We start from the raw sequence: 25,540 nt of genomic DNA, 5'->3' as shown, positions 1-25,540 counted from the left end.
GATTCTCAAACCCCCGCCCCCCCCCCCCCCCGAATTCTAGAACTTTTCCATATCTAGTGGCAAAATGGTGGAACTCTCTCCCAACACAACTAAGAATTTCTCCTTCCTACAAAAGCTTCTTTAAAGACCTGAAAACCTCTGTTTATAAAATATCTCATCCAAGCTAAATGGCACCTGACACAGAGGTTCAGAAATCCTATATCCCTAACAAGGATCCCACTAAACATAACAGTAAATCAGACTACCTGGATTCTCCTACTGTGGTATCCTGACCCCTAATTATAAATGTAGTTCCTTAATATGACTCCAAACACAAAATTTGTAATTCCTGGATATTATCCATAACTTATTAACCTGTAAATCGCATTGAACTCCTTCTGGGGGTATATTAGTGATCCATAAATATTTAATGTAATGTAAAAACATAAGAATAACCTTAACTGAGTCTTCTAGCCCAATATCCCGTCTTCACGGTGGCCAATACAGGTCACAAATACTTGGCAAAAACCCAAACAGTAGCAATATTCCATGCTACTGATCCAGGGCAAGCAGTGACTTTCCCCATGTCTGTCTCAATAGCAAACTATGGACTTTACTTCAGGGACTTGTCCAAATCTTTTTTTTTTAACTGCTCTTGCCATATTCCCTAGTCCAGCGGGGTACGCGGGCTGGCTGCTGCCTGGGATCACTGGCTGCCAACTCCCCCATCCCCGGCTGAAGCCATCACCACAGATTCCTCCCTGCCCCATCCCTGAAGCCGACCCTGCCACCTGCCACACTCCATTCCCACCCCCGCCGTAACAGCAACAATAACAAGGATGGGACAGGCCAGGCACATGCAGCCCACAAGCCTTCTCCCCGATGTCAATTCTGGGTCAGCCAATCGCTGCCTGATGGGGAGTAAGAGAGAAATCGGTGATGGTGGCTTCAGTGGCTTCAGTGGAGGGGGGATGGGGGGGCAGGCAGGAAGGAAGGAAGAAAAAGTTGGACTCTTGGAGGGACAAGAGAGATGTTGGTTGGGGAATGGAATGAGGTTTGGAGGAGAGGAAGCATGCAGGAGGCAGAAATTAAGAAGAATATTAGATGCACAGTCAGAAGGAAGTACAACCAGAGACTCATGAAATCACCAGACAACAAAGGTAGGAAAAATTTATTTTATTTTCAATTTAGTGATCAAAATGTGCCAGTTTTAAGAATTTATATATGCTGTCTATATTTTTTCTATAGTTGTTACTGATTGCATATTTTAAAGTCATCTGCCTTGACCTCTTTGAAAAAAACCCCAAATATAAATGATAATTAACATTTTCTCTGCATACAGTGTGCTTTGTGGGTTTTTTTTAATTTTGTGATTACCATTATGTATTAATAAGATTATATTAAAAAATGAATGGAAGAAATTGCATTAGAATTAGTACTATTATTATGGGGGTGGAGTCAGGGGTGGCGCTTGGGCGGGTCTGAGGTGGCGCTTGGGCAGGGGTACTCGGTTGGTATTTGTTAGGTTTAGTGGGTATTTGGCTTCAAAAGTTTGAGAAACACTGCCCTACCCTAGTCTTTATAATTTTTGATGGAGTAAAAAATCGATTCACTTGTACCACTTCTACACCACTCAGGATTTTGCAGTCTTCAATCATATCTCCCCTCGGCTGTCTCTTTTCTAAGCTGAAGAGCCCTAACCTCTTTAGTCTTTTCTTATATGAGAGAAGTTCTGTCCTCTTTATCATCTTTGCCACTCTTCTTTGAACCTTTTCTAGTTCCGCTATATCTTTTTTGAGCTAAGGCAACCAGAATTGAACGCAGTACTCAAGGTGAGGTCACTCCATGGAGCGATACAGAGATATTATAACATTCTTAGTCTTATTTACCATCCCTTTTCTAGTAATTCCTAGCATCTTGTTTGCTTTTTTGGCTACTGCACATTGGACAGAAGGTTTCAGTGTATTGTCTAAGACTGCGAAGTCCATCAGTACAGGTAGCCAGGCCTATTTATAAGGATTCTTCCTAATATATTTGTAACAACATAAGACTAATAATATTTTGATGTCCCTGTATCACTCCATGATGTGACCTCATCTTTAGTATTACTTTTAAATCTGCTCTATGTATCTCAAAAAAGATATAGCAGAATTAGGAAAGGCTCAAAGAAGAGCAACCAAGATGGTAAAGGGGATGGAACTCCTCTTTTATAAGGAAACACTAAAGAAGTTAGGGCTCTTCATCTTGGAAAAGGGATGGTGGAAGGGAGATAGAATTGAAGACTATAAAATCCTGAATGGTGTAGAATGGGTACAAATGGATTGATTTTTTTATGCCATCAAGAATTACAAAGACTAGGGGACACTCAATGAAGTTAGAAGGAAATACTTTTAAAACCAATAGGAAGCAATATTGTTAAACTCTGGAACTTGTTGCCGGAGAATGTGATAACAGCAGTTAATATATTGTAGATGGGTTTTAATAAGTTTTGGGCAGGTTCCTGGAGGAAAAGTCCATAGTCTGCTATTGAGACAGACATGGGGGAAGCCACTTGCTACTATTTGGGTTTCTTTCAGGTACTTGTGACCTGGATTGAAAACAGAATATTGGGCTAGATGTATGATCCAGAATGACTACTTACTACATCCTGTAGTTACTCCTTGCAACTCCTGTTTAAGTTGGTTTTGGGGAATTCATTTTTTATCTTGTACTGCTACTGTTGTTTATCCTTTCTGTAGTGCTATTAGACATTCTCGGCGCGGATATCAAAACATAGTGAAGTATATGTTCTACTGTTCTCCCAAATGTGTAAATAGGAGGACAGATAAGGGCTGTAAGGCTAATTTTGACTTCATAGTTTACTTTCTGGTGTAGCACTATAACACTGTGCCTGCATTTCATTACATTTCAGATTTTTTTTTTTCTTCTTCTTCTTCTTGAACTCCTGTTTTTGCTTTTGTTTCTGAGTCTGCCCATTCTGTTCTGAATGATACTATCATAGAGTCCTGCTCTTCTAAGGATAGGAGTGTTAAGTTGCCACCTGCTTTGTCAAGCTGGCATTTTTACTGTTTTGGTCCCACCCTACCAGTGTTTTATTCAACCTTTAGCAGATACACCCTTTGTATGTCCTCAGTATATTCACTTGTACCTGTGCCTTTGGAAGTTAATTTTCAGTACATATAGAATTCTGCCCACTTTGCACTTATTATGAAGTGCTTATTATAAGACCCCTCTACTATCATGAGTGTGACTTTTATATTTCGAGGTACCTTTCAGGATTTAACCTGCTGCCTTGTACATGCTGCTTGCACACACACTTGCAGATTTGCAGCTTTATTAATACAAAAGCAAGTAAGACACACGAGTGAGGACAGCTGGGATGGTTGTAGCACATACATTTAGGTATTTATACTTACCCCAAGCAAGTCTGTTTCATTGCGGTTACCCTGCAGATTGTGGTCTATGCAGGGAAGAAAAATAGCAAGCCATTTATTATTTATATATTACTTTTTCCTAAAATCTCCAATTAAAGTACCATGTATACTCAAATATAAGCCAATCCAAATATAAGCTAACAGTTTTTCCTTAAAAAAAATAAGGGGGTGGGGGTGCTGTTAACTTGAGTATAAGCCAGGAGGAGAGGTGTGGATTTTATTCAAGTATACCAGTAGTTCTTTCTCTCCTGTAAGAACATAAAAGCATGTCCATTAAGTCAAGTATCCTTTTTCCAACAGTGGCCAACCCAGGTGACAAGTACTTGGCAAGATCCCAAAAAGTAAAACTTATTTTGTACAGCTTATCCTAGGAATAATCAGTGGATTTTTCCCTACATTCATCTTAATAATGGCTTATGGACTTCTCTTTTAGTAAGTTATCTAAACTTTTTTAAAACCCTACTAAGCTAATTGCTTTTACCACATTCTCTGGCAACGAATTTCATAGTCTAATCACACGTTGAGTGAAAAAATATTTTCTCCTGTTTGTTTTAAATCTGGTTTTTAGTAGCTTCATTAAATGCCCCCTAGTCCCTACCATGTTTCCCCGAAAATAAGACACTGTCTTATATTAATTTTGGGCCCAAAAAAGGCACTAGGTCTTATTTTTGGGGTAGGTCTTGTACAATGATTATCTCTCCTTTCTTCTCCTTCACATCAATTCTTCCTATTTCCCTCCCTCACATGTGCAACATCTTTCCTCCCCTCTCACCCATCCCCCAAGTGCGGTATCTTTATATCCCTCCCTCCCATCCCTTGTGCAGCAGAACACTTGCAGCTTCTATCCCCCTTCCCTGCCCAGGCATTCTTCTGCCACATCAATGATGATGTCATCAGCAACACGGCACATGGAACCCCCAGCAAGAAAAGGCCTGAAGCAGCCTGTCTAGATTGCTGCTGACGTTGGCATTTGTTACAAGGTATTTTGATCTCGTGGTTGGCGGGGGAGAGATGGAAGGGTCAGCGGGAAGGGGGCTTATTTTTGGGGTAGGTCTTATTTTCATGGAAACACGGTAGTAGTGTCCTGCTTTTCAACTTTTCCTTCTATCCTCCCCTCCACTGCGTAAATAGGAATACAGAAAGCCTTTTACAACACTGTGTAAAATAACAGAATGCACATACGTATGTACATCATACGTACGTACATCGTACGTACGTATGTACATCAAAAGGAAGGGCTGTGGGGCCGGCTTGAGCAGTGTATCAATCATGCTGCCAGTGAAGACCTGCCAATGAAGGTAGTGGCTGCAGCGACGGCCCAGACAGCAGGAGGCGGAGGGTGGTTTAAGAGACCAGATGGCACAACCGCCTGACCGGGAGAGGGAGACAGCAGATTGCTAGTCACAGTGGTGGCCAATGGAGGTGGGGGGAAGGGGAGGAAAGGAAACAAGAGAAGTGCCAGTCACCAGGGGAGGAAGGGGAAGGAAGCAAGAGAAGTTATGGATAAAGTGTTCCATTTTGAATAGTGGATATATGATAAGTATCGGACTCGTATTCAATTGTTTGAATGAATGTGCCCTGATGCAGGCGCTATGTCACTGAAACATATTGTGTATAAGTTTTGTTTTGAAGTCTGGATACAGAGACAACTAGGATCACACGCTATTTTATTTTAATAATAAAGATTATTTTGAGCCTTACTCCTGCTGCTCTTTTTCTTTCTTCTGCATTTGATCTGAAGTTTGGACTATTGCCTCTTCTGCATTTGGAATGGAAGAGAGAAATACCGGATTGCCAGTCATTGGGGGGTGAGGGGACCACAATCTAATCTTCTAATCCGACTATAAGCTGAGACCTCAATTTTTTAGCCTTTTTTGGGGTCCAAAAATCTCGACTTAAAGCCCAAGTATATATGTTAGTATGTAAGAAGAAAACGGTCACCACTGGGCTTCCAAGAAACTTTAAAAGTTTATAGTACAACCCAGGGGGGCATCTTTTTCCTTTTATGTTTGTCTGTCTGCTGCCATGGTAAAAATAATCAGCCATCAAACATAGTAATGACTAAGTGAGAGCAAGGAGGCAGGACTGGCCTTTCTGAAGATCTGACCTTGCCCAGACATTGTTCTATATTAAAATGGTTTCCATGTTTAAATTAATATGGACCTGCTTTGGATAGCTTCCAGAGGAGTGATAGAAAGAACTTGTCATTCCAGGATGGAAAGTGTCTGGACCTGGAGCAATACAATATTTCACATGGAGCTTGATCAGAATTGTTTTTCAAACTGAGGAGAGAGAAGAGCACAGTTAGATTCCAGGCATGTTTTGCTTAAGTAATAGCATGTTTTTGTGTAGAATTCATCTGTCTTGATTTGTCCTGTGCATTCCAAAAGGAGGTGCTTAAAGCAGACAGGCCGGGCCCCACCACCAGAAGTGAAGCTGATGCTGCAGGCACTCCAACTCCCATGACACACAAAAAAAGAATCCCCGCCCTCACTGTCAGAATAGTGCCAACAGGACCACCAATGCTTTTTAGTACAAGATCTGAAGAACCACAGTCTACTACTGAAAATCCCACCAGCAATAATGGAATAGGAGGAGTGTCGTGGCAGCACCCAAGAAATAACCGAACCACCACCACCTGAGATTAGTATGGCAACAGAAAAAGCATAGAAACTGGAGATAAAAGGGAATAGGCAAGAGCATCAGTGGAGGCAAACGAGATACTGATAACACATTCCAAATGGAGGTTCAGAACAGCAACACCAAATGGTCTGCCACAAGTGATAGCAGTAGATGGGGGGGGGGGAATCAACACAGGTGGACGAGAATGGTTGTTATTTTCAGCTTAGTGACTGAACCATGGCATGGAGAATCCTTGTGGTTCACATTCCATCAGCATCTCATTGGGCTTCTCTGGACACATGCTCAGAAGGCATAGCAACATTGGCTGCTTTTCAGACAAGGACTTGCAGATAATTCTGATCCTAATCCCAATTCTGCACCACAGTCGAAGCAGCAGAAAGAAGGAAATTGACAGCATGAAATTGATTTGCATATACTGCCTCCATTTTATGCAAATCTTTCATACATATTTATTGTGGATATCCTGAAAACTTGACTGGAAAAACAGGACTGATTTGGGGAAACACTGGAATAAAGAATCCAGAAGCTGGTGTTCTAGACATTTTGGCCCTGATTCTGTATAGGACACCTGGGAGAAGTGTCCTATACAGAATCGGGCCTACATTAACCCCGATTCTGTAACTGGCGTCCATGTTACAGACGCCGGTTAGAGAATCGGGTTAGAGTAGACGCGGCCATTACACTTATCGCAGCAAGGGATCTCTCTGCCACGATAAGTATAGCGGCCGCCTGTCCAATGGCCAGCAGGAGGGTGCCAAATCCCTCCTGCCGGAAGGCCCCCCCCCCTGAAACTCTTGATCGACGGCAAGAGGGTGCCCAACCCCTCCTTCCAGAAAGCCGCGCCCCCTCCAGACCCCCCCATGCTAACGACCCCCCCCCACGCTACTACCACCCTCAATGACCCCCCTAACATCCCCCCAACCAACCTCCCCCCACAACTAACCTCTAAATTGTTGGCCAGCCGGGTCTTGCTGCCATCCAGCCAGCAGGCCCACCTCGTTGAAATGCTTAACCAAAAGCATTATAAGACATGCTCGGTTGAGTCCAAAACTCTATGCTGTATTTTCAAATGTTTAGTCTCTTGATTCCCATCTCAACTCCCACTCCCACACAAGAACATGGATCTTCCCAGCAAACTCTTGTCCTCGCCACCTCTGCCCACAGCTAAATGAACATGCAAGAGGTTTGGTGCATTCAGCTGCTCGGCTCCCAAAAATGGAACAAAACACTTCTAGAATTGTGCGTTGAAGTTTGTCATTTTAAGAACAGAAATCCAGATTAGGCTCTCCCAAGACAGTAGACTAGAGATTTACTACTTCTGTTTACCCTTAACTGTTATGACCATGTGTTTCTCCTCCAGGTTTGTTTTTATTCCCCATTATTAACTCCCCATCGTACTTTTAGTGCTCTGTGTATCTGGCATCATTTTATGCAAAAACATTCTGCTCAGTGTTAATGCTTCATTTCTTTATTCAATACATTTATACTTGAGTATGTGCCTTATTTTTCCATAAGATATTATCTTTTATGTAATCTGCCTTTACCCTAGAAAAAAGGTGAAATGCCAAATGACTATATACAAAAATTAAGTAGAATTTTTGTTTTTGTTTTGTAATTCCCAATTTGAGGGAGTGTTGTGTTTTTGTTTCCTTTATTTTTAGCCAGCAAGAGGCAGAGTTTCTACAACACTCCTTACAACGTAGCCAATTATTCAAACTCATATAGTCCAAATGCTAGTGGCAGTCCTTACAACAGTGGTTTCAACTCGCCCTCCTCCACACCAGTGAGAGCAGCAGGACTAAAACAGCTTGTGCTTCCTGCTTCCACAGGTAAGGCTGACTTGATAGGTTATTCTATGACCCATGAGCCTCATTTTTAAAGGTCTTCATAAAATAGCTGGGTTGTAAGGCACTGTAATTTTGCTATATAACTTGGGTAAGCCTTTCTTTATTTTTGGTTGGGGGTGTTTCTCAATTCCTAACCCTCTAGCTTTCAGCCTCAGTGAATTGAGCTAACCACTTTGGGATGATCTTGCTATTTGTGACCTGGGTTGGCCACTCTTGGAAACAGGATACTGGGCTTGATGGACCTTTGGTTTGTCCCTGTATGGCAACTCTTATGGGAATTAAAAGGGTCAGAAGCTGAGGCACTTTGGGCCTGCCTTCACTGCAGCCCAAGATCATGTTGCTTTATTTCCCTTCATCTTCACAATCTGCTGCTGGCATGAGTTTCCCTTTGACATCAGACAGAAGAAGTGCCATACTGGGTCAGACCAAATGTTTATCTAGCTTAGTATTCTGTTTCCAGCAGTGGTCAATCCAGGTCACACGTAATTTGCAGGATCCCCCAAAATAGCAAGGCTCCATGCCTCTAACCTCAGCATTGCAGTATTCCCCCGGTCTGCCTTGGGTTTATGGATTTTTTTCCTCCAGGAATTTGATAAAACCTTTTATTTTTTATTTTTTAGACTCAGCTAAGCTAATTGTTTTTACCACATCCTCTGGCAATAAGTTAGAGCTTGATTTGTGCATTGAGTAAAACAATATTTTCTTCAGTTTGTGTATAACTTAGTAACTTCATAGAGCATTCCCTAGTCTTTGTACTTTTTGAAAAAGTAAACAGTCGCCTTGCTTTTTTACCTGTTCAACTTTACTCATGATTTCATAAACATTATGCTTTTTGAGCCAGACAATGATATGGGGAGAGTGTGGCACAGTGGTTAAAGCTACAGCCTCAGTATCCTGGGGTTGTGGGTTCAAACCCACGCTGCTCCTTGTGACCCTGGGCAAATCACTTAATCTCCCCATTGCCCCAGGTACATTAGATAGATTGTGAGCCCGCCAGGACAAACAGGGATAAATGCTTGAGTACCTAAATAAACTCATGTAAATCGTTCTGAGCTCTCCTGGGAGAATGGTGTAGAAAATTGAATGAATGAATATCCCATCTCTGCTTACTTCATTTACAGTTACAACAGCATTTATATTCTGCTACATACTATTGGATCATTGCAGATTAACAATTTTAAGCTAGTCAAATACCAGTAAATTTACATAATTAAAATAACAATATTACATCAAATATTCATGAAACGGATGTGCTTTTAAAAAGTTTGCAAAATTTCAAATGAGATCCTTAGTTTCACTGGAAGAGAATTCCAGCATTTGAACTGATTGAAAAACAAAACTAGCTGAGTAAATATATTTAAATCTTACACCTGTAAATGATGGCTATTGTAAAACAAGATAATCTTTTGATCTAAGAGAAGAATTAGAAGGCTTAGTTAGTATAAGATTAATCATATATTATAGAGCAGTGTTTTTCAACCTTTTTACACCTGTGGACCGGCAGAAATAAAAGAATTATTTTGTGGACCAGCAAACTACTAGGACTAAAATTTAAAAACCCCATTTCCGCCCCATCTCCGCAAGCTCGGTCCCCGCAAATCATCTGATCCCATCCACACAAGCCTCAGTTATGATTTTATATTGAATGTATTTTATTAAAGTATAAAAAGAAACAATATTCTGTACAATTGTCATTTTATAAATACAAATAATACAGAGCAAGGATCAACAAAACCCCTGTCTCCCCTCCCCTTCACATATATCCCCTCTACTATCAAGAAAACTGAACAAGCCAAATTATTACAGAATGCTACACAGAAATATCATGCTAACAGAATACTGCAGTCACACATGACAGGAATAGTTTTAGGGAGTGCAACTAGGGCAACTGCCCCTTGGTCAGAGAGTGCCCTAAGCCAGCTGGAAGCTAAAGAAGCACTGCCTGGGCTTTGCAGTCCCCAGTTATGTCTAACACCAGCTCTAGCTGGATATATATTTCAAATCTGATATATTCTAATCACAAAATAGAAATAAAATTATTTTTTCTACTTTTGTCATCTCTGGTTTCTGCTTTCATCTTCTTTTCACTCTCTTCCTTCCAGCGTCTGTCCTCTCTGTCTCTTCAATCCAGCATCTGCCCCTTCCATCCAGCCTGTGCCCCCTCTCTCCTTTTTACATGATTAATTCCAGCTTCACTGCTCTCTTCATTTTTATCTCTTCTATTCCAGATCTAGCAACGTTGTTCCTCTCTGCTGACCCCTTACCATCATCAATCTCTCTACTTTCTCAGGCCTGTCTCTCCCCTTCTCCTCCTCTAATCTCCCTGCCAGCTGTTTCCTTCCTTTTTTTCTTCTCCCTTCCCTCCTCCTCCTGTCCAGCATTAACTCTCTTTCCTTCCTCCCCTCCCAGCAGTATCTCTCCTTCTCCTTCCCTCCAGGTCCAGTAGCAGCTGTCCCTTTTTTTTCCCTTGCCCAGTAGCTTCCCAGATTCCTTTCCCTCCTCTCCTCCCAGCAGCATCTCTCCTTCTCCCTCTCCAGTTGCAGCTGTCCCTTTTTTTTCCCTTGCCCAGCAGCTTCCCAGACTCCAATAGTGGCTTTCTCCCCTCCCAGCAGCTCTCCTTACTTCCTAGCGCAGCAATTCAGAAAGGCAGCCTCGGGTCCTTTGTTGGGTCGTGCCACCTCTGAGGAAAGAGGAAGTTGCATCATCAGAGGCAGCTGCGACTCGGCAAAAGCCCCAAGGCTGCCTTCGTGAATCGCTGTGCTGGTAAGTAAAGGGGAGCTGCAGAGAGGGGAGAAAGCCACTGTTGGAGGCTCCCCATGATCTCTCCAGTACAGCGCGAACCAGATGAAAATAACTCGTCGATCTTGCCGGCGCTGCGCGGACCGACAGAAATTTCCTGCGGACCAGCAGTTGAAGAACAGTATTCTAGAGAACATCTTGAGAACCAAAATACACAATTTAATTTGACAATGCGCTCTTATTGGGAGCCAATGTAAGCTTCACAATAGTGGAGTGGCTCTATTTGAACTTTTCTTACCATAAATCAGCTTTGCTGCAGTGTCCTGCATAACTTGTAAACGTCATAAAGGTGTCTTAGACCAACCAGTGTATGAGTTACAGTAATCACAGACAGCTCTAGTAATTGAATAAAATCCTGATTTTAAAAACCCAAAACCTTCTTAATAAGCTGGAGCTGTCAGTCTTAAAAAAAATTTTCAAATTAGTTGTTTAATTTGGTCTTTCATTAATAATCAATAATATTTCCAGAATTCTGAGTTATTTCCAACATAAGTTTTGCCCTGGATATTAATCATTTTGTTTGGTAAATCTTTCAAAGGGAGCCATTAGTTTATACCCCTTTCACCCTACTTGCTATGTAAATATTGCTTCCAGATAGTCCAACCTCAGCCACTCTAAGAGATGGGTAACCTGAGTTGAGAAATGCACTTGGCCATCTCCATATGATGGTGCACAGCACTGCACCAGGCCACTTCATAGCCATTTCTTTTTTTTTTTTTTTTAATTCTTTATTCATTTTCATATTTTACATCAAGTGCACAAAATATTGAATTACAACTAATGAATACACAATATCACTTTTATATCTACTACATAAAATTCTAAGCATATTTTTATCCCCTCTCCCACCCCCCCACCCTTCAAGTACTTTCCAATCACCTTATACATATTATATACCATATTATAACATGTTATGTAAAATTATTTTCACTACCCCCCCTCCATATGTGCCATAAAGAAGACAACGAAAAAAAGAAAAGAAGAAGAGAGATCCTACTATTCATTCACTACAATATTTTGTCAATGGCCCCTTCATAGCCATTTCTAATTGTTTTTGGTAATTGTGTATGGAATGTGTTCAATATAATTTTCTTAGTTTTGGAACAAGTTGTGCGAGTCCTGTAGATGATTCTTGAATTCTGAGTACTGATATGGTTTTCCTTTATTAAGTGTACCATATCTATTGTCTTTCAGCACTTTAATGGCCGTTTACTTTTTTTAAAACAGGATCTTTTAAAAGTTCAACAGATAGAAATGCACCTGTCAGTCCACAGTCTTCCGTAGACAGTGAGTTAAGCACGTCGGAGATGGACGAAGACTCCATTAGCTCAGGATACAAGTTAAATGATGTCACTGATGTACAGATTCTAGCTCGCATGCAGGAAGAAAGTGAGTATAGTTTCATTTCAGATCTGTAGATAGTGTTCAGCAGCTAGCTGTCAATTTTAAATCTTCTAGTAGGTATAACCAATGTAAAACCGCCCTGATTTGACAAAGAATGAGTAGGATATCAAGTTTTAAATAAATATATTAGTGAGAATAAGGGTGGGAACAATGCAATTGTCTTTATTCTGCATGCAGTGCCCACTTGGAAGGAGAAAAGCCCCACTACACATGAGAAAAAAAATGATCTGACCCCTGTCTTAAAAATAATCAGCTCATATAAACAGCAGTCTTGCAGTGAGAGTGATTAAGCAGGAGGCGTTGTGACATATAGCATATAAAATGACCAGGGCCCAGTGAGTCATGCTAAACACGTGAAATTATTGCATTACTTCACTGTTGATTTTAAGTCTCTTTGCTTTTTATCTGTGAAAGATTATCTATGCATGACAAACCCTTTGGTTCTGCCTGTTTTCTTTATCGTATATGAATGACAGGGTAAATATTGCCCTGTTGTGAAGAGGGTGTCCTCCCAGTACTTTAATTAAAAAGAACCATCTCCTAATCCAGATAATCCACAGAGGGAATGAAAAGGAATTGTGTATAATTGTTGGAGAGGGGCATTCAGCAGAGAAGTAGAGCAGTAAGCACAAAGCTGAATCTATAATACAGTTTTAAGCACATGGGTGCCTTCCTAAACCTAAAGAAGTATAATGGGTGGTTTTTCTTTATTGCATGTAACAAAATGTAGTGACAGTTGCAACTGTTTAAACTATCACTAAAAAGGTGGTTTAGGGAGAGAGGTTTGTGTCATTTTTAAAAAACATACAGCATGGTTAAGTTCCATTAGCTATTTCTAGTTTTGCTTTTTTTCCAGGTCTCAGACAGGAATATGCAGCCACAGCTTCTCGCCGTAGCTCCGGTTCTTCTTGTAACTCTTTGAGGCGGGGAACGTTCAGTGATCAGGAACTTGACGCTCATAGCTTAGAGGATGAAGACGACAGCCCTCATCAAAGCATGCATCCAGTTGTGAATAGGTTCTCCCCTTCGCCACGCCAGTCGCCACGGCCCTCCCCAAGGCATTCCCCTCGGAATTCGCCACGCTCCCGATCACCTGCCCGAAGCCTGGAGTACAATCGAGCCTCTCCCCAGCCTATGATCAGTCGCTTGCAGCAACCTCGCCTTTCACTTCAAAGCCATGCTCCTGAGCTCCAGGCTAACACCGTCAAAAATGAGGGTAAGAAGATGTACATGTGAATATTTTTTTTGCACCTACAGTCTTGCTTGTGGGAGCAGGATTTGGCATCAAACAAAATTGCAGTGTTAAAAGAGTTTGCTTTATAGCCAAGTTTGTTGTGAGTGAACTTTTGCTTACTGACACTTATGAGGAATTAAGGTCTGTTTACATTTGAGTGTGTCTCCCTTCCACCCCACCGTGCCTGGCATGTACTGTACTATACGATAATGCTTCTAGCCCAACTAATCCCATCATAATAGGTTCAAGGCAGATAATTACTATTGCAAATACATATAAAGAAACCTTGAAAATTACCATTCTACAACTTTGTAGACTTTTTTAAACAGAAATTCCAGGCACCACATTTCTCCACCTAGCAATGACCAACATGTCTTCTTCCTACCACCACCTCCAGCTGATGCTTACAAAGCTGTGCATTGAGCAGAGGCATGGCCTTCAGCATCTGTGCAGGGTGGATTTAATTTAAATCAAATCAATTTACATCATTAGTCAGACTTTATTTTAGATCATGATTTTTCACAAAGACTCATTCTTGCTGGTATAATCTTAATATTTACAACCAGATGAAGGTTTCATTTTTTGAAAATAATTTTTCAGATTAGTTTTAGCTAAATAAAAAAAATGACTGATTTGGTTATACTATTAAAAATATATAGATAGTTCACCTCACAATAATTTCATAATTATCTCCAGTTTAATAGGTTAACCATTCATATTTGGATACCTTTTCTGCTGTACTTTATTGAAAAGAGAAAAATAATCATTACCCAATTTAAATGGGAAAGTTGGGAGAGGGAGTTATAAATGGAGATATGATAGAGAAGTTTAAATACCTAAGGGGCATAAATATGCCGTACCATACCATATGCATGAGATGAGTCTCTTAATTGAAAGGAAACTCCAGAGTTGAGAGGGCATGGGAAGAAGTTAAGAGGTGATAGGCTCAGGAGTAATCTAAGAAAATACTTTTTTACAGAAAAGGTGGTAGATGCATAGAAAGCATGGGACAGGCATGTGGGATTTCTTAGAGAGAGGAAGAAATAGGAATTTCTTAGGAAGAAATAGTAGATGCTGCGGGTGGGCAGACTGGATGCAACATTTGGCCTTTTACTGCTGTCGTGTGTCTGTTTATGTGTCTATAACATTATATAATATATATTCTTGTATTTGCTTAAACACACATGTTAACGGATATGGTTAAAATATATTTTTAAAAACCTAGACTATTAACAAGGTTCACAGATAAAAAACTTAAAATACTGTCTTCTGTAGCTCACTCCATTTTTATCATCGTGTTTGTTCATAATCTGGGAAAGAAAAAGAAGCTTTCTTGCTTTTTCAGATACCAAACGATTTCTCAATTTGGAATGAATGAGTCCCAAGGAAGAGAATATTCTTTCTATGCCAGCAGAATAAACTCCTGCTGTAAAAAGTGAATTCATTACTTCAACAGTCTCTAAATCCAAGTGCTTAATAAATGACCTCCATCAGTTAACTAATATGACTTTCTTTAAAACATCATTGGCAAACATACATTTCCTGAATGGTTGCCCCTTAGCTCTGAAGTTTATTATTACAGATGGATGATTCCTTAATACCCATGACATAGTTAACTCCTCTTCCAGTGCAATAGGTGTGTCATTCTGGACAAGCAGTAATCTCCCCATGGCAATGAGCCTCTACAGAAGGAATCTAATCTGGATTTTTTTCTTTAACCCTTCTTCTTCACTGAGAACTCTAGTGCCACCTACATACAGTTTTTCCCTTCTGCAAGTGAGCCTGAAGGAGTGTTTCTGTTCTTCTCTTCCTTTTTTCTTTATTTTATTTTTATTTTTTTCATCTTTCATCATTTTCTTTGTGTTTCAGTTCTCGGAGCTTCCTAATTCCAGGATTAGGCTCTGCCTGCATGGAGAAGAAGCAGATTGTGGTCTGCAACTGACAGGCCAATCCTGCAGAAGTATTTTTTGGAGCTCAGGGCCTTCTCCAGTTAGCGTTGCTCACCTACTGCTTTGCAGGGGCTTGAGCAGACTGTTAAGCATCTATAGGAGGCTCAGTGGTGTCTTGCAGTAGTACTGCCCGATTCAGAGAAAAATATTTCAATTTGATTCACCCTGTTGAATCGATTTTTTGATTCAATTCAATTCACTTCACTGTTAATGACACAGCTTTTTAAGTTTAAACATTTTATTTAACCAAGGCAATATCATTTCATAAAAATTCCCAGCTTCCATTCTCAGCCCCTCAGACTCACCATCACCCCTGCCGATTCCCAGCTTCCATCCCCAGCCAAGACTTACCAGCCCCCTTCCAATTCTCAGCCCCCCCTGCCGATTCTCAGCCCCTCCCTGCCGATTCTCAGCCCCGGTTCATATACTTACTCGACTGGATGTGGAATCGCGGGGAAGAGAGGAGAAATGCGGAGACAGAGCCAACAAAAAATACCGTTTGCTTCTGAGGTCCGCTGCACGAGGTCTGCTCGCTCCTCCCTCAACACTCCCACATCCTTTCATTTCTTCTGATGTAACTTCCGGTTTCGCAAAACCGGAAGTTACATTAGATGGGAACGAGTCTGGTGGCCGTTGATGAAAAAAATAATCAATTTCAATTGGGGCTGAATCGGTGAGTCCGTTTTTTCACAAAAACGAACAGATTCGAATTGATTCACTTGATTCAAATTGGTGAACAGATTCGAATCGTGAATTGGGCAGCATTATCTTGCAGTGTGTGGGCTGTGTTTTCACCTCTCCCCTTCTTATTTTACCATCCGTCGGCAGGGTTAACCACTTCACTAAAGTAGTAATGACTTCATTACATTCCAGGAAATCGTCCTACTTCCTTAAGTAAATTAGCCTGGAGAATCTATGAAGCTTAGTGTAAGGAGCATCATATGGTTCTCCTTAAAGCTGCTGTTTTGGATATTTTTTTTTAAGTTCCTTCAGGATGGTTTCATTAATGAGTGAGCTTTTTCTTCCCCAAAAGTTCAGTTGGCAATGGTGGTTTGGTTCAAGGTTGACCTTTGGGGCCATTCCTAGATGTATGTGTTTTTAGGTGAGTGAAGTTGCTTAGACCATTAGAACATCTGATGGTACCTCCTTGAGGTCTTAATTTAGTTTTGTTAGCTTTAATGTATGACCCTTGGAGCCTAATTGAAGAGTCTTTTTTTCCAAAACTCACTCTGTTCATTTTTTTTCAGTTTTGAGCTATATTGAAAGAAACTGATCACATAGTTCAAACTGATTTTTAAAAAAATGGATTGAATGAGTTTTGGAAAAGTGCTCTTCAATTTAGGACACTATACAGAAGAATTTCACACTAAAAACCAGTGTTTCTGAGTTGCAAGCCATATCCTAGCCATTCCTAGTGTTCTCTAAGTACAAGTTGGTAGTTTTGCCTCTTCGTTCTTTCTTCCTAAGGTAGTTTTGCTGTTTCATCTGTATTACTGTCCCTTTTGCTGGAGTTTTTGGAACCTGGTGAAGGAGTAGATAGTAATTACAAATTGGATGTGGGACACATTCTTCATTGCTACTTGTCTAGAATGAATTAATTTTGGGAAATCAGACTGTCAAGAAGGATGAAGTGACCTCAAAAATGATGGTGGCAGCTGAATTAAAGAAATGATTTCGACAGTGCACATCTTGCAAGTAATGTAGTTCCCTCAGTTTTAAAAGCCCATTCTACTTGAGGTCAGATGTCATGAATAGAGCATCAGTTAATTCTTCAAAAGACCTTCTTGAGCATCAACAATGCATTCCTTTGTCAGACACTACAAATTTGATGTACAAGCCAGGCAGCATGCGGTTTACAGGCCCATTATGTCATCTGGATAACATGATGTCCCATTCTTGAGAAATTTTGCTTTGCTATGTCCCATGCTTTTGGAATGATCTGGAACAGGCTTGTCTAACCTATTTCTGTTGGGGCCACATTTTATATTTTGAAACATTCAGAGGGCCAAAACACTAGCATCATATTTTGCTGCATGTTTAACATGGCCATTTATTTTTTTCCTCAAAACAGGAAAGGACCCCCGGATCCTCCAGATCCCATTCAATATAGTGCAAAATATAGACAGCAAACTTTAAATTCTCAAAACTGACACATTTTGATCACTAAATTTAAAATAAAATAATTTTTCCTACCTTTTTTGTCTGGTGATATCATGAGTCTCTGGTTGCACTTCCTTCTGTCTGTGCATCCTCTCTTTCATTTCTTTCTTTCTGTCTCCCTGCCCCCCCCCCAAGCCACCCTTCTTCCCCTGACAAGACAAGCCACCCTGCTTTCCCTGCCCCCACACACCCTGCTTCCCTGATGCAGCAACACCAAGGTGGGGGAAGGCTTGTAGGCCCGGCGCTTGTGCAGTACAGTCGTTGCAGCGCCTGGCCTATTGCTGTGTCAGGGAAGCAAGGAGAAGAAATTTTGGTCTTCAAAAATGGGACATTTCGGGTGTGCTTCAGGACAGCAGGACAAGGTAATTAAAAACGGGACGTATGGTCACATGCATGTTTTCATCAAATAGTGGCAAAATATGATAGTGCATAATCTTCCCAGCCTTCACCTGGCCTCTCTCACTCAGGTAAACCCTCCCCCCAGCCTTCATCTAGTTTCTTTTCCCTCACCTGACTTTAGCTGCAGAAGAAACAGTTGGATTCCTCCTTTTCCCACCATGGCTTGTCTCTCTGCTTGAGCCCTGCAGTGCGGTAAGTTCAGGTTGGTCTCGAAGGACTTGAAACCACAAGATAAGCCTTAACTTTGACACTGTGTGACTCAAGCTTATAGAGAGCCAAGTTGTAGTGTGGAAGCAAGAATCTTGCTATAAGCACCACAAGAGTTGCTAAGCTTCCAAGGACCAGAGAAAAGTACTTGGAGGGGTGGGTTTTGGCTCAAGGACTGTAGGTTGAACTAGCCTGGTCTGGAAGAATGAGAAGGAAAGATCAAATTAAGTCTTTCCTTGAGACCCTGCAGACCATTTCAGAACGCATATATATCCTATCTTTGGTGTATTTTGTTTTAGCTTATCTCATTAGCTTCCTCTCTCAGCTCATTGTTAGAGCTGCTAAGAAGTTTTAGTATACTGGTCATTTGCTGTTCCCTAGAAATTTATAGGAAGGTAGGTGTTTGGGGACTTAGACTTCCACTGCTCTAAGAAAACACTGGCTGTATCCAGACAGCATGGTATGCTATATTCAGTAATGTCATAATGCATTAGTTCTCAGTCTCCACCTGCTTGCCGTATGTCTGGAATGGTTTGTAGAGGCTCGAGACATGAAAAGTAGCAGGTAAGACCTAATTTAACCATATTTGAAGGTTAATGACTTTCTAGTTGGCATTATTTAAAATGTGTTGCAGTTGGCACAGCTAAAGTTGTATTACTTAGAGCAGTGTCTCACAAACTTCTTTGAACAGGGGCACACTAAACCTAGTGTCCCCGGCTTGAGACACCTGGAAGTGTGCTGGTGTCAGCACGCCGACATCAGCGCATGCGCAAAGGCCCTTAAAACGGGCCTTGCACCAAGAGAAGGACCTGTGCTGGACAGAAGGACCGGCAGAGAGAGGAGGTGCTGGCATTGGTAGATTGCTTACAGGACGTGTCTCTCTTTGCAAGAGGCACGTCCTATAGATAATCAGCTGGCGCCGGCATATCTCCTCTTCCCCAGTGTACCGCGGCACACTTGAAATCTCAGGAGGCACACTGGTGTGCCACGGCACACCACTTGCGATATACTGACTTAAAAGTAAAAGCTGACAATTTATTCAAGCTACATTTCAAGTTGGTCATTTCAGTTATATTAGGAAAATTTAATTTTCCCTATTACATTGTGTGCTGTAACTTGTCATCTCTTCGTGCAGAAAAGCTAAGGCGTAGTCTTCCAAATTTGTCCAGGACGTCTGGTATCCAAACTGCTGAGTCTGTGAAAAATAGCAGAAGTTGTGACTCGAACTTACAAGTGCCAAATGGAGGAGTGTCCCGACCTCAGATCTCAGCAAGTAAGTGGCCATACAGTGCTCTAGTACCCAGGAGCATCAACATATGCAGGATGCTCATAGGTACTGAGGCCCCTGTATAAATTGTAATCCAAAATCTATATGTTTATTGTGAACCACTTTCCCAGCACCACCACCTTAGTAATTTTGTTTTCACATGTAGGTTAAGTATGATGATTAAGTCCAACCAACACAGTTTCCCTTCATTGTACTTTTATTCTTTGAGCAATATTTTCTTCACATTAAATCTTGATGTTTGTTAGATGCTGGGAGATAATTTATTTGCATTTTATTCCAGGCCTCACACCTGTGGGTTTGAGGTGACTTTTATATAGCTAAAAACATAGATTATGTAGCAAAATTCACATAATGCATAAATTCATGCATCCTATAATATCTTTCATACAAAGCTCTAACAAAGATAAAATGCCAAGCTAAATCATCAAGACTTGGTTTTTGTCTTGAATACTAAATAGCTTCTTGTAACAGTTCCAAAGCAAAGGAATATCCAATAATTGCTCTTGGGAGGTGCAAAGAATAAACGATGGGGCTTAAGTGGACAAATAGTCTGCTAAATACTTTGGCCCAGAACAAAGCAAAACTTAAAAATGAAAACAATTTTTTAAACAAGTTCTAAATTCAGCTGGTAACCAAAACAAATTTCCAATAGGATAGTCTTGCTGAATGAGCATGCTTTTCTATTCTGAATAAATTGCAATCACCCCAACAGATTTTTAGGGGACCTGCAATACAGACTATTAAAATAGTTAAGCCTTCAATAGTTAAGGCATGCATAAGATCAGTAAAGCCCTTTTTCATATAAAAGGGATCAGATCAGCCATTAAACTTGCAAAACATTAAATTGCTGCTCATACTGTATATGGTAAAATACTGATAAATTAATCTAGTATCTCCCCCAAATTCCTAGTCATGTATTATGTTTAAATTAAATCCCTTAATCCATGGAACACCTAATGCCTTTCACTTAGTGCCCAACACACAGCTTTTCTGACTTCAGAATGTAAAGTCCCTTTTTAATCATGGAACAAAATTGCTGCAGCCTCTCAAACAGGCTTTCAGATTTGTTACAGCCAGGCATAGTCCATGCCTATGGTAATGTGAAGCTGGATATCATCAATGAAAATAATATTCCATACCAGACTTCCCAGTCATACCTAAAAAGGGACTAACATACAGGTTAAAATGGGAAAAAGAGTACTGAACCTAGAGGTAAGTCATACTGTAATGGCAACAGATCAAAGCAAACATCCTGCAGGCAGGATGGCGCGTTTTGCTTCGCATTTACTAGCGATTTTCTTGGAGATTTCTCTTCTAGTTTCCCTCAGTGTACTGCACAGATTTCAGCATCGGTGTCCCCTGAGGAAGGCATTTTATACATGCCGAAACTAGTATCCTTGTCAGGACAATCTGTTCCAATAAAGACTGTTCTATTGGTTAATAGGATACCTCCGTTGCCTTTCTTTACTGCACTGTTTATACTCCTATTATCCACAGGGAAACTAAACTGTTCACCACAACTAAACTGGAAACAGATGCAAAACTGCAAAAACTAAACTTTTTTTATTTAACTAAACTTGCAACTGATGAGCAGATGAGCCAATGAAATTAAAGATTCAGGTTAACTTTAACTTCTTGGGTCCAACTGAGAAATGGTTCTGCTCATAGAACAGCATGATATCATGAACAACCTCTCATCCCCACTCAGAAACTCAAGCTCCTTCCAATCCTTCCGCAAACACTTGAAAACTTGGCTCTTTGCAAAAATCTAATCACCTCCCATTCTCCAGTATTCTGTCCCTCTCTTTCCTCTTAGTCCCTCTCCTTTATCCCTTATTGTAGTTCCTTTCCTCTTAACTCTGTAAACCGTGCCGAGCTCTGCGGTTGCGGAGATGGCGCGGTATACAAACTTAAGGTTTAGTTTAGTTTAGGATTGAGATAATTGAAAACAGCACAAGGAAAAATTAGCTTTAGTAATCTTTCCAGTATGAAGAAACATGAATCTTGACAAGTGGATTTCTTCCCTTCACCCATGAGGATTGCAGAAAGCATCATCTCTATTTTTCAACTCCGCCTCCTTGTGTCACTGAGCAGTGCCTTAGCTCCTCAGTGTTTTGTTTGTGAGTTGAGATGATTTATTATTTTTGTGTTTTTTATCTTAACTTTTGAGGCTTCCTGGTGTTACAGCAGTACTACTAATCATTTCTATAGTGCTACTAGACATATGTAGCACTGTACATCAAAACATAGAAGAGAAAATCCCTGCTCAAAAGAGCTTGCATTCTAGTCAAGACAGACAATTTGGCAAGAGGGTGCAACTATACACGGTGCTCAGGTGTGGGAATTATAGAGGGAATAAGACCGATATTGGTGCTTGGGTGAGTTGGAGTTTGGAATTGAATGTTCCCAGGATTTCTGGGACAGCTCTGCCTGGAAGAAGATAGTCTCTGGATCAGAGGCTTTAGTTGGGGAGTGGGGGCAATCCTTTTACAGAAAACCTACCTAGCCAGCACGCACTAACTTTTAAAGCAGCTTAGGGAGAGTTCATCTGAGAGCGCAGCTCGACCCTGATTTTCAGGCGATGAAGAATAGGCTCAGTGGCCCTCTTTTGGTCCAGAGGGCTGTAGCAGATATTTGCTGTGTCATGTCCGTCCTCCTCCCCCCTAGCTAAAGACACGGAGGAGCTAGAGGGGTCTAGGGTTTCAGACACTTGGGGCCTGACTAAAAGGCAGCCAGAAGAGACAAGCCCCCCTGAAGCAAAAATCTTCTCCATAATCCAGCTGCATTGGGAGCTGAGGCAGGCACAGCACCTTCCACTTCTGTGCGTATAGTGCATTACTATTTATGGGAGACAGGGGGTTGAGTCTTGAAAATCAAATTATTGGGGATATCTGGAGCTTCCTTTAGGGTCCCCCACCTCTATAAACCCCTTCCTTGGGCCTTTTTTTTATCCAGACTCCTATAGCAACCATCTTGGATTTCCCAATTTTATTTTAAAAACCTCTATTTGCCTCAAAACTCATTAATTTTACTAAAATTTGATTACTATGGACTCCTCGTGCTGTCTGACCCCTATTTCATACCAGATTTGCTCTGCATTACTGAGGAGCATCCATGTGCCACGTGCTGTAGAGCAGTTTCTCAACTTCTTCAAGCCAAGTACCCAAGTCTAACAAATATCAACAGAGTACCTCTGCCCAAGTTCCGCCCCAGACCCACCTTCTTCAGGGGACACTGGGATTTGAGATGAGCTGTTCTGCTTCTTATTCTAGGAACTGGTTTTCTTCCATAGTTCCATTCTTCCTCCTGATTGCAGTGTCCCGTGAAGAAGGTGTCTTCTACACGCTGAAACTGGGATCCTTGTTGGGACCACTCTTTCTAATAAAGACTTTATCAATGGTTGCTAATAAAGATTCTATCATTGGTTGAAAAGATACCTCCCTTGCCTTTTCTTGTTATACTGTTACATTTCAAGGCAAGGTGTTCTGTCTGCCTGGTTTCCCTTTTAAAGGACAAATGTTCTTTGGCAAGGGGTTTGAAAATCTCATGGCCAGTATAGCAGATCGTCATCCTAAGTCACTACCTGCAGTTGCGTACAGTTCCATCTTTCTTGCCGAAAGTGATTTCCAGCTTTCACGTGAACCAGGAAATATGTTTGCCTGCCTTCACACCATCTTGTTTGTGAAAATATGATCGGGTGTTAAAATCATTGGATGTGCACAGACTTTTACTGCAGTATCTAGGAGTTGAATTTCAGTTGTCAGATCATTTATTTGTGCTAGTTGAAGCAGCCGTAAAGTTTGGCTAACATTGAAAGCAATGATTTCAAGGTGTTTCCATATGGCCATTTTTTCCGCCTGTATCAGAAATGGAACGTGTCCATCCATATCAGTGAGGGCGTATTCCATGAGATGAGTTGCTTCCTTGTGGGCGGAATCCTCTGTGGTTTCTACAGAAGAGATATATATAGAGCTGCAGCTTTGTCACAAAGTTTTACAGAGTGAACATGGTGGCCAAACAGGACCCCACATTTGGATCTTTGATTCTGGTAGTGGACTCATCTGTCCCACCCTAGGCTTGTTGCTCTATTATGTCCTACAGGTTCAGGAATAGTGTCTGTCATACTAGAAGGAAAGCTTAAATTCTTACCTCGATAATCTTCTTTCTAGTAGACATACACTCTTATTTTTGAAGCCTGCCCTGTCAGCTGTGAATTGGCCTGCTTCCTGCCTCAATAGGACCTGACAAAATTCAGATACTTGTTTCTTCGGTCCAGCCTTGACAAGAATAGAGGCAGTGGTTACCGCGTTGAAGTATCCAAGGGGTATCTATACAAATCTGCCACATTTTTAGTGCAGGTTGCGCTCAAGTTGGATACTGCTTTGTTTTTTCACCTTGTTATTTATTACAAATATTTGAATTTGGTTATCTGTTTGATATGAGCAGATCGGACATATTTCTCTGGGAGTTCCCATACCCCTCCCTCTTCTGTTTCCTCTCCAGAGCTGACTGCTTTGTTACTAACTGAGGAGTTGAAGGACAACCCAGAGAGAAGGGAGGAGGAGCAAAAAGAATGCAAAAGAAGCTCCCTACAAGAGTGCTCGTGAGAAGAGACTACCTACAGGTTCAGGAACAGAGAGTATGTCTACTAGAAAGAAATGAATGAATGAATGAGGTAAGAACCTAATCTTTCCTTTTTGCAGTTTTGTATCTGTTTCCAGTTTAGTTGTGGTGAACTGTTTTAGTTTCCCTGTGGACAATAGGAGAAGCATGTGAAACATGTGATTCAGTTATGAGAGTGGTATAATTTGTGTGCATTTCTGGTTGCCAATATCCACTCCAGGATCAAAAACTAAATCTAAAAGTCCCCTCTTATATGTAAGCAGTTGAAGTTTTTGCAGTAATCACAAATCTTTCATAGAACCTAAAAAATTTACTCATTCCCTCCCACTAGATTCCTGAAATTGCTATTTACAATCTCTCACAAGAATCTTCTCGAACATAGCACAGGTTTCTGAAAAATATTCTGCCAGAGTTAGAGATGAACCAGGCAAAGGGGCCCTATAACAAATAAGAGAACCCCAAATTAGCTTATTAGCAAGCATGGTTAATTATCCAAGTCCATTAGACACACCGAATTGAGAGGGCAAAGACTGGTGAAATTAAAGCAGAACTATACCACCCCTTTAAACTTTGGAAAAAAAAATTGACTGGAGAAGCCTGAATCATTAGTTACATTTAGAGTACTCTTATGGTAGATCTGGTACCAATGAGGCTTCATTAACAATAGATCTACTATTAAATAAGCCCATTACACAGGAGTCATTTTTTTCCTTTTGCTTGGTGTCATTCATGAGGATATTTTAAATTACTTCAGAAACAATTATTCTTTTTTAACTCCACGAAAGATAATGTTAGTGAGGTCATGGGGCATCAATTGCAGCTAGTGTTCTAGTCTAAACACTGGTATGTTGCTTCTGGTGGAATATAGCTAACTCTTATGCAGAGCAGTTAGGGAAAGGCAGGAGACCATTGAAAATACCTACAGTATAAATGAGAGAATATTTTTCCACAAGGTGACATCCATAACAGAAGAGAAAAATATACCCATGTGAAAAGTCACAAGTGTTCTGCTTTTAAAGGAATCAGTTGATAGTAAGGGGGGTAGAGCATGAGACTTGTATACTGCCTTTTTGTGGTTACACATTCAAAGCGGTTTACATATAATATACAGGTATTTATTTTGTACCTGGGGCAATATTATGTTTGAATTTCATACTCTTTGTTTTCACAGCTCTATTTTATGTGGCTCTTTCATGTTTTGCTCTCAATGCTACTGGATGTTACACTTCTGCGGTGAATATCTCGGCATTGAGATCCAGGGCTCTAGCTTTCACTAATTTTTGCATTTGTTGGACTGCATGAGCTAACTTTGCAAAGTTGCTATGGCTTCCTGCTGTAGGGATAACACTCTTGCTGTACTACATACCACAGTGTCTCCCGGTTCATTTGGTTTGGTTGCACACCTAAATATGGCTGATATAAGAAGCTTAAGGAGGCTGTTTTTCTAAAATCCAAGCTGGCAGACTTAGACAAGAGCCTGATTGATACAGCACCAACAGGTTAGGCGGAGAGCAGGCAGGCACTTGGACACCGAAGCAGGCAAAAACTGTCTGCTTGCTGCAATTGCCAGTTCC

At 40.9% G+C, this 25,540-nt stretch overlaps 1 protein-coding gene across 4 annotated transcripts in view; it reads left to right on the top strand.

The window, feature by feature from the left end:
* The window catches only part of SLAIN2 (SLAIN motif family member 2), a 140,826-nt gene that overhangs the window by 77,551 nt on the left and 37,735 nt on the right, over positions 1-25,540 (top strand). For all 4 annotated transcript variants that reach the window (XR_004539591.1, XM_033945946.1, XM_033945968.1 and 1 more), the window contains exons 3-6: positions 7,718-7,885; positions 11,930-12,091; positions 12,963-13,322; positions 19,191-19,328. Coding sequence is in view for 3 of the 4 variants with exons in the window: in XM_033945946.1 (XP_033801837.1) it covers positions 7,718-7,885; positions 11,930-12,091; positions 12,963-13,322; positions 19,191-19,328 (828 nt within the window). In the remaining variant the exon portion in view is untranslated. The remainder of the gene's footprint in view (positions 1-7,717; positions 7,886-11,929; positions 12,092-12,962; positions 13,323-19,190; positions 19,329-25,540) is intronic.

The sequence above is a fragment of the Geotrypetes seraphini genome, chromosome 1 (genome assembly GCF_902459505.1).
Source record: "Geotrypetes seraphini chromosome 1, aGeoSer1.1, whole genome shotgun sequence".
Taxonomy (NCBI): domain Eukaryota; kingdom Metazoa; phylum Chordata; class Amphibia; order Gymnophiona; family Dermophiidae; genus Geotrypetes; species Geotrypetes seraphini.
Note: the sequence above shows the minus strand (reverse complement) of the source record. Positions and strands in the feature narration are given on the sequence as shown.